The following is a 16074-nucleotide window of genomic DNA, read 5'->3' as shown; positions in this document are numbered from 1 at the left end:
CCACTATACAATACTTAGGCCTATACACCTTCTCATAATAACCATACTCATACTCATCTGATGACTTCGCCTAGCTAAAATGAAGTCACACTTTGCAACATAGCCAATCACTTACGAGGAGTTGAGGATATTTTATTTTAGATTGATTAATAAAGGCTCTAAGACTCAATGTGTCAATAATTGCCAAAAGCACAATTCTTTGAATGCAAGTTCATTTCACTTTTAGACTGTGCAAACGTATAGTGTCACGATTATTATTAACCATTGCTAATGTAATTTCCAACGAATAATAACAACACCCGTTAAAATGGTATTTAATTAATTTGATATAAGAATAGATATTCTTTACTACACTAACTGTACAACCGCCGATGGTTATTATTTGTATTGCGAATTCTATATTATACCGTGCAAACATAATTGATTACTAACGATATCATAGCTACAGTGAATTAATATAAGGTTAAATGAGTTAGGTTATTACTATAATGACGAAGAACGAAAAACAAGTGTTATTTAACATAGAATATATTGAATTATAGAGTAGTGAATTATACAGATATGTATTTGTTTCGTTGTCATAGCAACTGCTTTGGCTGACTGCTCAGCCTGTTCGTGTTTTTTAAAAGTCCTTTATTAATTATCAAATTAATTCTTTGAGTATAAATACAATACAGTAATTTATATTTGAAATTTGACAGGGACATACAGTACACAAAATATGTTATTGTAAACTAATTAAATTCATCTTTGCCACCGTCATCGTCATTTTCATCATAGCAACCATCACCATCATCAGTGCTGTCCGTTTGGTAATTGTACTGTATATCTGGTTTTTTGTTTGTTTTTTTCTTTTTCCTTTTTGTTCTCCTCATTCAATTGCTTATAATATTGTATATACTGTAGTGTAAATATATTTATATTGTGTTTTGTGATATAACCCAGGTATTTTGTGTGTGTTATAACCCAGGTAGAAACATAGGTCGCTCATGTATGTTTGTTTATGACAAATAAAATGTATCTGAATCCTCATAAATCATTGTCATCATCACTATCACCACCATCAACACCATCATCATCATCATCATCATCATCATCAGTATCATCATCATCATCCTCATCATCCTCAAACTGGACTGAAATTATAACATAGGCCTACTTACAACTTTCGATATTCAAAGAACACACTTGACAATCCATTGGGAAGTCTTGTAATTGCATGTCGCACGCCAGCGTTAGCGAAATTCTAAGAAAAAAAAATAAAGAAACGTTAACAAGATGTTAACAATACTTTTTAATTGAATATTATATACTGTATACTGCACTAATTCGAATTTAACTGCAAATCCGATAGTTAGCATTATTCGCAACTTAATATTGTATGATCATCAAAATCAATAAAATGTAATTAAAAACTATAACGGTACCATGGCAATTCAAGACATCATATTAAAACACCTTTGCATCAATAAAAAAAAAAAGTACCAATAGAACTACATAACATCTCATCAAGTTATTAGCACCAGCATGAAACGCACCCTGTAAGCCAGTCAAATTCAAAATTATAGCACGTGACGCCTTCTGGGAGGTGGGCTAGAGGGTGCTGATTATGCGCCGTCGTGGAGCCTAGGCCTATGTTCCACATATTTATTCAAGACAACTCAATATGTTTTGATGAAGATGAGATACGTACATATTCATATTATTAGAATTTGTGATTGGTAAAAAATAATTGAACCACGAGTGAATTCAGCTCTTTGTGAAGGGTGGGAGTTGGGGCTCACAGAATGAGGTAGTTTTGAATGAGCCCTCTCCCGGCCCAGAAAGTGTTTCTATCTACATGGAAATGTATATGATTTATTGTGAAGCTGTAGCTTTGTGGTAATCAAGGTGTTTGCCTTCAAATCTCAGGTTCCTTAAAATAAGTCTATTCTATGAATAGGAGTACCACTATTTAAGGCACACTAACCAGGTTTTTGGCACGCAGGGGTTTTGGAACGCTCTCATACTTATAACAATGGCTAACGATGATATTAGAACTAAGTACAATATAATTAAATTGAAGTAAGAGTATGGCCACTGAAAAATCAAATTCACGTTGGACATTTAAAGCCGAGCTGAAATGTATATGAAGACTTATAAATAGGTCTATGTATCAATATTTATTTTATGAATAAAGATTTAAAAGTATTATCTGGTTTGATGTTCTGTTTATGGTTTATGAATGTCCTTAAAGTTAATCTATTGTATTATTTTGTTATGAGAAGATAACAAAAAATGTCCCATTAATATAAAGGTTGAATATCTAGTTAGCAATGAACCCTTAATGTGCGGTTTGCCTTAGTTAAACACGTAATTTCCCCTCTTTTCACGGAAGAGTGTCCCCTTAATAAGGGTGTCTTTTGAATAAGGGTGTCCCAAAGAAGGAGTTCTAATTTATCATTATTGAAAATGAACTTGTTCTAAATAATGTCGTGAAGATATTTTAGATTCCTGGTAGGCCTATTCACTTTAAAAAAAAATATATATTATGGTAATCAATTTGCAGCTTATTATCTACATTGGCGACCCATTTTTTTTTATGAATATAGTGATTAATTAGAGAGCTGGAATCGTTACGGTATTAATAATCGTCTGTTTTTACATGGATTATTTATGAACTGCCTCTGGACATTCCTTATTTAATTAACCTTAGGCTTATTTACATATATGCTTAGGTGTGAGAGAGAAAAAAAACATAATCAGCTTGCTGCACCTTCTCAATATTGATCGTTGCAGACTGATTAAAACCCTGACAACTTGTTGAAGAATTGCTAAAAAATAAAAACATTTTCACGGAAACAGCCGTGTATGCGGAGCCAGTTGATAATCAAGTATCATACTAAAAAGCAGGATGAAATTACCTTCACCGTAATTAAACTCAAAAATTATACTACGCATGCACATACACATTCAACTTTTTGAAGAATTATACTATAAAATTCTAACAAATAAAAACATTTAGGGCTTACTCTTATAATACACTGAAAAACAAACAGCCATGTGCTCTTTTTATTATGTATTCAGAGCCAGTTGATAATCAAGTATCATACTAAAAAGCAGGATGAAATTACTTTCATCGTAATTAAATTAAAAAAATTATATACTACTGTGAATTTCCCTAACGTTTTTCCATGGGCTGGTTTCCATGTAATTTTCTTAGAAATGTTCGTATTACTTCAGAGTTATAGACTGGGAGAATCCGATTAGTGCAAACAGGGTGTGATCGAACCTTCTCTCCTTATACCGGTACATTACAAAACATTTCATATGTGTTATTTTATCGTAAACATGTCGATGTCAATTATATTTTGGTACAGTTCATCCAATGTCTCTCACTTCCACCCTAGAAATTAACCTAACTGTAAATCTTACGAAAACATGTCTACCGTGTGCTTTTTGCGTGCGCTACAAAAGCATAAACTTTAAGGATGTCTTTGTTTCTTTCATCGTCACACGATACTGACGTCAGGATTTTAAAAAAAATATGTACACAGACTGCAATTTGTCTGCCATTATTCTACTGATATCAAAATATTTGAATTATGTTGCTCATTGCGTTCCCATACTACACTCACTAAAACCCATGCCCTATACAAATAATAATTTTATATAAAATAAATTTTGTTTCTATTAAAAAGCACAATATAAAACTGTAATTAGGCCTATAATATTCTATACGGTGTAATTTCCATATTAAGTACTTGAACAACGCATATTGTTGAAGCACAAACTTCTATGAAAGCAAAGGTTGCCAGGGCGACTTACTCCCACCGTACATCCGGACTGTACTCACGAATTTGCTGTTGGATTCTCAAACCCCATAATTTTTTCGCTCACAGTTCGTACAGCTAAATCCTGCATCCTATCCATACCGAAGACTTTCTTCGCCTGGGACCAGATAGAAGATACTGAGCTCTTAGAAATCCATGCCAACTCTTGTCATTCGATAATACGTCGATTCACGTTTGAACATTCTTCTCAGACTAATTTTTTTGGACATCTTTTTTAATGAGGTCAGCCGACAGCACACCACTTCTCTCTATTCTCCAAGCCACCAAATAATCTTATTTTAGTTTAATTATAACAACTTTTGTCCACTCGAGTTAAAACTACTTAATATTCAGTCAATGTAAGTTTATTCGCCTGTTCCAACGACGATGACTATGTCTCGCAAGTCATCAAACGCATTGCAAACTTCCTCGACGATGAGTAATCGCTCAAGTTCATTATCAAATAAACGTTAAGGTCTAAGAAAAATTCTGGAGTCGTAGATGTATATTTTTACACATGCACACAATAAACAGGTATCACTGTGATACAGGATCTCCGAAGAGATAATTTTCAAAGTGAGTCGTGGTGGATGTAAATACCCCTAAAGTCTAAACCGTTTCTTGAAAATGCTTATAGGCCTAATGTGAAATTGTAAGCGTTCAGAAGGAAGAATTGTATGTGTGTAAGAGATAAACACTAACCAAAATTTCGTGCGGTAATAAATGAATATAATTTGTATATTTAAAATTACCTCATGCTCAACATAACGTGGCCAGACGGCTGAATCCAAATGACCCGGTTTGAAATAGTGGCATCGTGTAGACGAGAGTTTTTTTCACGGGGGAAAAATACATCTGGTACCCATACTTTGTGTGCATCATCTCCCTTCAACGTAATCTCATCAGTGTCGTTAAACGTCAGCCTTGGATCGTTCCATTCTTGCCGAAAAAACATCGTTACTATATAGTCCTTCAGTAAAAACAACAGAAATTGATCTGCTTGATTCATGCCATAATATTTTTGGTGCACCCCGTTTAACATATGCTATTGACATTAATGATTTAACTTTTCTGTTTCTGATTGTATTGTAAGGAAGTCTAGGCCCTATGATGGGAACATTTCATTTCAATGCATTTTAATAAGACAATCATATTGTACATTATAATTATAATGCCTGATCCGGATAAAAATTATGATTAATTATTATTATTATTATTATTATTATTATTATTATTATTATTATTATTATTATTATTATTATTGGCTTTTCCCAGAAGTACTGGGAAAATTCATTGTTTTTGTTCTGATTTTTTCCCCTTTATTCTTGCATATATTTTCTATCATTTTGCACTGTTTTTTTTTTTCTGGCCGGTACTTGGTCACTTCCCATGCTTAGAATTTTTCCCTGCTTAGCCGAAGCAAAGGTCATATATCAAGGATGTGCCTTCCTAATATTTAGTGTCAATCTATAGTGGGGTGTGCGTGTGAGGACCACTTAGATTTAAGGTCAAACAGTCTACACCGGATATTTCAAAAACCGGTCATTTGATGTAAATGGAACTTACGGGAAAATTTAATCAAGTTACAAGGAAGAATTTTTAATTTGTTAGTGACGATCAAGTGAAGGGTGTAAATTTGAGGGTCTTTTCAATTTTTGAGAACCCAGACCTAAATATCTCTTTAAAAAAAAACCAATGGGTTTACCGTAAAGGAAACATTCTATAACACTTTGTAAAGGTCTTGTTAAAAAATGATTACATTTTTGTGACGATCCGCAATATGGTGTGGATCTGAGGACCATTTTAAAGGAAAACGTCTCAGACCACATATTTCGAAAACGACCAACTGATCTGAATGAAACATTTGGAAAAATGTTATCCAAGTTACAAGGAAGAAATTATTATGTGCTTGCGATGAATCAGTCTAGGCTGTAAATTGGAGGGTTATTTCAAGTTTTGAGGACCCAGACCTAAATTTCTCTTTAAAAAAATCAATGGGTATAATTTAAACCTTGTATAACAGTTTGTCAAGGTCGAGTAAAGAAATTATTAATTTTTTTGTGGCGATCCGGTGTAAGGTGTAGATCTGAGGACCATTAAAAGGAAAACGTCCCAGACTACATATTTCGAAAACGGATCAACTGATCTAAATAAAACATTCGGAAAATGTTTAACCAAGTTAAGAAAACGAATCAGTCAAGGGTCTAAACTGGAGGGTCATTTAAATTTTTGAAATCCCAGACGTAAATACCTATAAAAAGTTTTCAATAGGTGTAAATGAAACTTTCTATAATAGCTTGTAATGGTTAAGAAATGACTGAATTTTTGTGATGATCCGGCGTAGGGTGTGAATATGAGAACCATTTAAAGGGAAAAAGTCCCAGACCAGATATTTCAAAAATGGGTCAACTGATCCGAATGAAACTTTGGGTAAAGTTTAACCCAAGTTACAAGGAAGATATTATTATGTGTAGGTGACGATCTAGATTAGGGTGTAATTTTGAGGGTCATTTAAATTGCTTACGGTACGTCCCAGTTATAGGTAGATAAACATGACACTTTGCAGAATAGTTTTTCCAGGGAACAGTGAAAGAAATGATCCAATTATTGTGACGATCCGCAGTAGGGTGTGGATATGAGGACCATTTTAAAGATTTTTTGTTGATTAAATTATTTAAACCAAATTTGTGTTTTTCTAAAGCGCTTAAACCAGTTACAGCTGGGTAAACTCAAAAACTACCGTGATATGCATGAACATGGAGGAACCGCTATGAACTGAAAATGCACTTTCCTCCTATTCAAGGTCGGCTCAATTATGGCGCTGGATGGTTATAAGTCACGATGTATACCTCGATATTACCATTGCAGTCATAGTTCAAGTCTCACTAATAACGTCGCAGTACAATGAACTCGTTTATTTTACTATTATTATTATTATTATTATTATTATTATTATTATTATTATTATTATTATTATTATTATTATTATTATTATTATTATTAATAATATTATTATTGTTCTTGTTTTTGTTCTTGTTGTTAATATTATTATGAAAGTATTAATAATAATTTCGATCTCGATCTGTCATTACGATTACCTACCAATTTACCTGTACGTGCAAGCTGGAATCTTCCTAACAATAAATGAGGTAAATATCTAAGACTTTAATAATGTAAGCCTTCAAGCTATACTTGTCTTACACAAGGACCAACATTATTAAATCATGGTACAGTACATTATAGTTTCTGAAGAGGAGTAATATTGTCTATTGGATCGAGGCAATTTCGTATAGGCCTACATTAGCAAATGATAATATAAGTATAGCACATTCAAGATACCTGCATATATTAGCCTACATTGGTTTAAAAAATGTAGTGGTTTGCGTGGCAATTAAACTTAATGTCAACCTGATTCGAATCCTATATTCACCCTCCTTCGACACGTAAATGTACGTTATGTATCTCTGCCCATGAATGCATAATTCCAATGGTAAGCCCAAGACTACTTTGGATGAGCTGAGTGGTTAAGCTGTAAGGCAGGTAGAAACTGATATCCCTGTCATCGGCGTGGGAACGAAACCCTTCTTGCTCGGCATAGTCCTTCTCGGTCGACCGAAGGCCTAGTTACTCATTTGATTCTTGTGCCATACAAGACCCAGTGCATCTTTAAGATCAATGTATTGTATTGGTCTGTGCGCTATTTACTGGCAACTTCATCATCATCATCATCATCATCATCATCATCATCATCATCATCATCATCATCATCATCATCATCATCATCATCATCATCATCATCATCATCACCACTATCATCATCATCGTTATCATCCTCCTCATTCGTGTTATTATTATTATTATTATTATTATTATTATTATTATTATTATTATTATTATTATTATTATTAAAGTATATATTGATTATAGTAAGAAATTTTACCATTGTCGCTTCCTGGATAGAGCTTAAACTTTCAACTTGCGCGCTTAACGTAACAGTAATCGGCGGTCCTGCAAAACAATTTTATAAAATAAGTACATATATCGTTCTATTACAATGTAATTCCCGCATGTTTACGTGTTAACTAGGAATGAACCCACATTTAACCACTCTCATACCTTTAAAAGTCTTACCGGTAATTCATATCAACGATACAATACATCATTATGCTTAATACAATTTAGGTGGCGTGGGGTGGGGGGGGTGAGGTCACACGGTCTGCACCTCCCTCCGCCCTGCATCCGCACCAGAGAGTGTCGAATGAATTCCCTTACCTTTAATATACGGTCTCAATCGAGCATCGTGATTTTTCAACATGTCGTCTAAGATACCAGATGTTGCACTGGTTAGATTATTAGAGATTGATCTGTAGGAGATTAATGATAATGATAATATTAACAACAATAACAACAACAATAATAATAATAATAATAATAATAATAATAATAATAATAATAATAATAATAATAATGAAATAACAATTACACATGTAATAATAATAATAATAATAATAGACACCATGGTAATAATTATGCACTATTTAAATCGACGCCTTTACCCTTTAATGATGATGATGATGATGACGACGATGATGATAATAATGATGATGATGGTTATTATGATGATGTATTAGTGATGATAAAAGTAATATTGTATACAAAATTAAGATATACTCTAATATACCTAAAAAAAAAAAGCTTAAATGTTGTGTATATCATCGAAATTTGTTTTAATTTTTGTCTATTTGGGGCTGATACTTATCAACCCCCTGAACAGCTTAGTTCAGTCAACTGAACTGGTAGTAGCCACTGCGTGTGCGTTGAACCGTGCAGATATGTAGGTGCCTTTAAGTCCAATCGCTGCTGCTCTAAGAGAGCTGAAATACAAGTTACGATAGCCACCGTCGTTCGGATGAGACGTTCTCCCGTGTGCAATATGGCCAATGTGCACGTTAAAGAACGCAGTACACTCTTCGGAAAGGAGTAGCGGAACTGTCTCCCTCCGGTATGCTGCCCAATTCATCACCAGAAGGACCCCACTGGAAACAAATCTTCAGACTAAGTTGGTTATCCTTGGTGTGAATCACACCGAAATACTCCTAACCTAACCTATTCTGAACTTCCTAAATTATCTTTCATATTATTAATTTGAATACATTGTATAGAGAATGTTTTAGATGCTACAGGCAGTGAATCTATGGAAGTATAAATACCTCAGTATATATCAGCACATCGGTTTTGTTATGATGAGTTTAATGGATGTCTAAAACTTCATTTGTAATCTCATGTATTTATTCTTTTTACATACGTTCTTTCATCAAATATTTGATTGTATTCTATAATTTTAAGTATTAATTTGATTCCAGTTATTCGAATATCGGTTGTGATAAGTGTAATTGTTTACTGCCTAAAACGTCATTTGTAATCTCATTTATTTCATTCATTCATTTTACATACTTCTTTCATCACATTTTTTAGAGTGTACACTATAACTTGCGAGATTATTTCATAAATTTAATAAATATTTATATTCAATATATATTTATATTTAAAGTCATAAAACCTCAGTAACATTTAAATTTCTAATACTGTCCTTGTTTTATAGTGATTGTTTTAAAAAAATTAAACCGGTGTAGTAGAAAATGGAAGGTACAGTATACCTATAATAAGAAATTGTAATCAATAGTCGATATAAGATTGGAATAATGTCATGTATAATGCAGACTGTATCTTGGTCCCTTTAATAAATGATTACTAGTACAATATTTTTCAATCTGACTGTATTGAATCGACTGAAAAGACGTCACTCCGTTATTCGAAGCCTGACTTCATAAACTTGTTTATTTATATAGCCAAAGTTAAACTATATTGCACGTTTTGATGCGTATGCCTCACAGCATAATATTATATCTACAAGTTTTTCATTCGAGATCAGATTTTTTGAAAATAAATCACAGAAGAACGTGTATCCTATATATCCCCACCCAATAAGTCTACGTGGATGAGTGCCATATATTATTGCTGTGACTTCAGAGCCGATGAAAAGTATTAAAAAAATATTTAATCACCACAATGCCGATTCAGAGTTATCAGCAGAGTAGTAGTGGTGTGGGGTGGAGGGGGTGGTCGCTGGATGAGATGATGAGCTGTTTATTATTACTTTTTTGTCTGCAAATTTCCAGTAGGCTGGGGGTGCCGGGTAAATGGATGGGTAAACATTTATTTTCAATAAGTCATTTTTTCCCCAATATTCAGTGGTTATAGTAGACTAATCTATTTAAATCAGTTAGTTAGTTCTATGATAATATACAGATTTTAGCTAAACGTAGATAAACTTTAGAAACACCAGAGAACATTTTCATTTTTCAGGATTCAGAATGTTTCCACATGACCTCCGCTACCAGAGTCTTGTGTAAATCGAATCAAAATTACTATTCATTATTATTATTACTGTATTAGGCCCTATGATGATGATGATGATTATTATTATTATTATTATTATTATTATTATTATTATTATTATTATTATTGTTGTTGTTATTATTATTATTATTAATTATCATTATTGTTATTATTATTATTATTATAAAATTTACCAAATATTAATTTTCCTTTTTGAGTTAATTCTATGCAAATCACAAATTAAAATTGTTATTTTGGTTTATTTTCAACCAGTCTGGTTCCTTTACCTTAGCTATGAATAGTTAAAGAGATAAAACCCCCTTTTTTAAATAACGAAACACAATTTCATTTTTATCTGCTAACAGATGTTTTAATCTCTGCCAGCATAATTGACTCTATTATGTGCTATGGTAGAGAGGTTTGGGCACATTATCTTTAAAAAAATTAATGAAACCAATTTTATTTATTTATTCGGTACATTTGCAGGTGAAGCAATTAACATACACTTTGCAAAGCTTTGCTTGGCGTTATTAAAAGAGCACCAAATCACGCAAACCAGGGTGGATTAGGTTCATATCCCGTTTTATGTTCTTCTATAATATTAGTGGAAGCTTAATGATATGTAGTGTATTAGGGTCGAATCCTTGGTCACAATGACGCACTCTTGAAAAAAAAATTAGATGAAAAGTACAGTAATTTAAATAATTTTATCTGGTCCAGCACCGCATTTTGGCAAAGAACGATAACCCTGGATAGTTAAAACTCCGATGTATGCATCCGCTCAAAACTACACCGTGTTTAAAGTGACCATTGACTTAACCTCATCCAATATTTTTAACTAATGTTAAGATCATATTGCACATATAAAACGTATTTCGCTTTAGAAAATTATTGTACTTTTTAAGCGATACCAAAGGGATTTTATCAGTAAACTGCGAGTCAGCATACATGCCCTCAGAATTGAGAGGGTAAGATTCACTACTCCGAATACCCGAAACTGAAAACAGACTTCGTACGCTACGTAAAAACGGTTAAAGATAATTCCATTTTATAATTTTCTGTCCATTTACCTTGATATTTGAAAAACAAGCTTTTCACCCATTTATTATGGGTTAACAGATAAGTATGATGACATCAATCCTGTCATTGAATTTGTTAGGTCTGCATTTGAAAGGCGTACTACATGAGGCTTTGTCCTGAAGGCTGTGATTGAAAATGTTGTGTTCATCGCATGTTGCTCGGGCCAGGTGCTCGGCTTTGCTTTTATTACCTTTTATATACATTTGCTTTCTGTTTTTTTTCTACTTTAATGTTTACATTGTCGTTTGTATGTTGACCATGCCAGTACCTATTTTGTGGACGTGATTATCAAACTGAATTGTGAATTGATTTTACATATTCATTCTGATTACTGATTTTATATATTCAATCTTGTTTTTGAGATGAATAAGAAATGGACCTTTCCGATAAGCTCCGCCCCTTGGATATTGTTGATAAGGTCCCACAAGACGGCAGTGTTAAAACATACGCGAACACGTGCGTCTGTGGGATAACACGTGTGTTTGTAAGACGCGCGCGTATTCCTATCGCTGTTCTGATTGGTCAGTTGTTAAGTTTGATTGACACTCCGGAAAGGTCTATTGACTTGCAAAAGGTCAGTTCAGCTCAAGGCAATTCAACAGAAGGACGCACATCTCGGGACATGGCGTCGACATTCTAGGCGCACGTGCGTCCCTACACGCTGAATTCAGACTTGGAGCTAATCCAGGCTTGAGTTAAGTCAGGCTCAATGTTAAGCCCGGCTTACCTTTGCCAGGCGTTCGGACTAGCGTGTTTAGCCAGGCGAGAATTTGCATAATAATGAACCGTAACCAGGAAACGTGTTTCAAAACATTGCTCGCGAAACGTACGCTTGCTCACAGCGTACGTAGCTGAATGGTGATTGGTCATTTCGTCACCCGAAGTCAATGAAAGACCCCCGCAACGATTAAAGCCCGGCTTAGAAAAGTTGAACACGATGGGGCGCCAGGCCTAGTTACTATAGGAACACAGCCCGGCTTAAGATAAGCCACCTAGTTCAGACTGGCAGGTGGATAAATCCGGTGAGTTGAGCCGGGTTTATCCACCTAGTCTGAACTAGGCTGCAACCAGACCATAAACCGTACTTGACGAATTACCCACGCGCGTGTTAGTTGCCATGATAATCGCTCGTCGTGCGGTGATTACAAAGGCCTAATGATATTTTGCACTAACATTAGACTGAAATTATATTCTTCATTTCAACGTTAATTTTACCGATGTTGTGGTGTATTGTCGTTTATGAGACTCACTTCGCAGAAAAATTTTATAAATTTCCTGTATCTACTCAAATGTTCGTTTTGTGCGCCTTAGTCCATCCAACATTGTCAAAATGAGATCGGAGATGTGCGTCTTTCTGTTGAATTACCTTGGTTCTCTATAGTTATACACATAGGCCTATGACATTGAGTTTTGATAGATAGTTATTTTTATAAGACTTCAATACATACTATCATTATGGTTTCTGTATGACAAAGCATGTATGCATAATAATACATGTCAGCCTACACAATGTACACGACTGTGTTACACGGTTTATGCTTGCATTAAGGCTAAAATATAATACCCAAATGTTATTCAGTACATTTGAAAGAATTTCTGATTAATTTCACTATATGGCTTTGGATTTTCATAAAGATTATAACACATAATTTGCATATTTACTCTTGAACTTTTGTTTGCGCATTATTCATTATGGCCTATATTAATTGGTTTATGAATTACAAAGCACGTATAGTATACATGTGTGTAGGCTCTCAGTATGTTACTAATCTGGTAATACACTTTTCTAAATAATTTTATTTCATCGAGAGTATTGGAATCAAAGCACAATTCATCGTTTAAACGCATACATTAAAATAAAATGTATTTCAGTTGAATATATAATTAATTTCCTAATACTACTACTAAAAATAATATCCACGAAATTATTATATAACAATGTTATTACTGTACTATATACACCCTACCACACATCTTTATATAAAGTTTTGTGTCATGTGGATTTCATTTAAATTTGTCAAATATAAAATGCATGTTATAACGATATTTATTATTTTTCCGTATTTTTGAAAATTACAATTAACTTAATTTGATATAGGCCTATTACGTATGACATAAAATTTAATTACCTATGAAATTAAGATACGAGGTAACAAACATGCTTAATGGAATTGACACAACCTTAAAACGAGCATGACATTCCAGGAGCTCAAAACTATGGTAATTATTGTTATGAGCGTTGTGAGAATGATATCATTTCTAGTTGAGAGACAAATTTAATGCATCTCATTCATGAATCCAGGCGCACGGGCTCAGATGGCGAACGTTATTTCTCTCAAAATATATTCATACAATTCTTGTTTAGGTCTACCATACTTTTAGATGGTGACCCTTCTAGCTTATCCTAAAAGGTAACCTGTTATTCAGAGGCTCTCTTAAATAAATGAAAAAATGTGATGCTTTACAAACTTTCATGTAGAGGTAGGAAAATAACCCATGACTGGCAGCGTCTTTGTGCTGAATTGCGTATACGGGCGTGGTAACGACAGAGCCTGAAATGAACCACATCATCGGGGTAACCCCCTACTCTTCCGACAGACGCAATTGGTTTTTAAAGTGCACACGAACCAGATGTGTACCATTTTTAGTCCTCTATCCAAGAAGACTTGGTTCTACCAACCGAACTCTGGACGAAGAGTGGTTCGAACCAACGCCAATGTTAAGGCTGTAGTTAGCTGCACCCCTGCCACTCGAGTCGCCTCAAAATTAGGAAGTGGAGATGTTTTTAAGTAGTGTGAAAAATCATGTAATGTCAAGGAATTTGGACCAAGGATCCTAGGATTAGAAGGCCAGTATTTTAAAACACAAAGCGTCATCTCAACTAGGCCTACATGTTATAAAAACACTGAGGCTGAAATTGCTTAAACATAAGAACAACAAATTGAGGCTGAGTAACATTTCAAATGCGGTTTTTATTTAAACAAACCAGAAAGCGAACAAAAATAATTTTAGTCTTATTTGTACCTTAGTCAGGAATTTCTGAAGGTGGTGGTGGAGGGGGGAGGGGTGCACAATATGAAGTTCTCGTCGCCAAGTCCACCTCAGCCCCACCATCGTTGGTGTAAATAAGTAGCAAATAATCGACCTCTCCTTTCACCCCAATGCTGGATCACCACTGAACTCATGTGTACACTCCTTTTTTTCTTTTTTCCTTTTTTTAACTCAAATTTTTCTCACTCTTTTTTCTTTTTTGGCTTGACTGACGGGGGAGGGGGCGCGGGTCCTCATTACCTCTGGATCCGCCACCGTATACTGCTACAATAATAATTCTCGATCTTTGTAAAATAAAAACACAATAAGAATATTTTGAGCCTAAAATTGGCATAAAAATACGAAAACACTGAGTCTCTGCAAGATTTTACTGGTTCTTATTTTTTTTTAATGTGTACTAATTTCCTTATAATCATTTTCTAAATTATAATTCTTCAATTCAATCCAAATAATGTTTGCATAGCAGATTAACTAACTAACGCTGAACTGACTGACCTCCATGTTCTGATAAACTTTCATCAGATCATTTGTTTTTATCCATCAATATTATGTTATAATAATTATGATAATTACAATAACGTGTAATCCTACGTAATGAAGAAGTAGGCCTAAATACCAATGAGCTTATTGTGTCCCCATTAAAGTTCTCAAATCGCTGTTAGAGTAGTTATCCTTACAGTATTAATCTTAAGTTACCTTGACAAGAGTGTGCTCGAGTAATATATTTCTTGTAGCGAGAAACATGTTTTTGCTACACTGTACCAATTCAATTAATAAAACGCACATATTATAATATTCTTTAAAAAAAGGTGAAGTGTAATTGACATAATTCAGTAAGCATGCATAATTAATGTTGCCGGTTAACAATTTAATAATACTTAATTTCCGATACATTTATTGGCTACAATGTTGAATCACGTAGTCTCCTCCGTTTCTGTAGTGCTTGACTATTATGAATAAAAACACGTGTTTCATCGACAGAGCATAGACGTCATATCATAGCTTTATCATCTCAACAATCTTAGACATCCGTGAGGGAATGCTTTGGTGTATTTACCAATTAATTTAATACTTACGCAAAGAGGTCTATATTAATTTGTTTATTGTGTTAATAATTGGTTTGTATTTTATAATATGCTTTATACGGCACCTTGGCATAAACAATCGTGAATGAGGTAATACAAATATGTGTCCATTAGATGTTATATTGGTTACTTACTTCTTCATATTATTAAACAAAATAAAGTAGATTTATTCTGCTACGGTTATTTGAAATAGCGGATGGAGATGACGTACGGTAATTTAGTGGTCAAGATGCTTACTTTCGAATCTAAGGGTCTGGGTTCAATTCATTTTAGTGACATGATTTATTATCATATAAGCAAAACGGATTCACTCCTTAATATGATGTAAATCGCCGTGTGTACTATTAGTATATCTGTCTTATGTACACGATTACAATTGGAACTTATTATATAAAGCAATGATTAATATCGCTAGTGGCAACCCTTGTGCCCAAATGAATAAACATGTCTAGATGTCTGAGCCTAGTACAAGCCGAATAATACATGAATAACTATTATTAATGGAACATAAGAGAAACCTGAACAAGAATGAAAAAAATCAACCTCTATGTGTCTATATTTGGCATATGGCGGACGCCATAACCATATCAGACCATAAAGGCCTGTTTAGTGAATTTAAGTGACAGTAAAATATATACATATTTTAT

General features: G+C 33.8%; 1 protein-coding gene across 3 annotated transcripts in view; it reads right to left on the bottom strand.

Annotated features, from left to right (window-relative positions):
• Positions 1 to 721: 721 nt before the first annotated feature.
• Positions 722 to 16074, bottom strand: part of LOC117113729 (glycine receptor subunit alpha-1-like) — a 50405-nt gene continuing 35052 nt past the window's right edge. The window contains exons 3-6 of one of the 3 annotated variants that reach the window (XM_033257170.1): positions 8085 to 8176; positions 7753 to 7820; positions 4565 to 4782; positions 722 to 1246 (exon numbers count right to left, since the gene is read on the bottom strand). In XM_033257170.1, coding sequence (XP_033113061.1) covers positions 1156 to 1246; positions 4565 to 4782; positions 7753 to 7820; positions 8085 to 8176 — 469 coding nt within the window. In that variant the 3' untranslated portion in view covers positions 722 to 1155. The remainder of the gene's footprint in view (positions 1247 to 4564; positions 4783 to 7752; positions 7821 to 8084; positions 8177 to 16074) is intronic. The other 2 variants (XM_033257171.1, XM_033257169.1) reach the window with 2 other exon arrangements.

This window comes from Anneissia japonica, unplaced genomic scaffold, assembly GCF_011630105.1.
Source record: "Anneissia japonica isolate Jap-2015-1 unplaced genomic scaffold, ASM1163010v1 scaffold718_len1063573_cov188, whole genome shotgun sequence".
Classification (NCBI taxonomy): domain Eukaryota; kingdom Metazoa; phylum Echinodermata; class Crinoidea; order Comatulida; family Comatulidae; genus Anneissia; species Anneissia japonica.
This window is presented reverse-complemented; position numbering and strand designations above follow the sequence as displayed.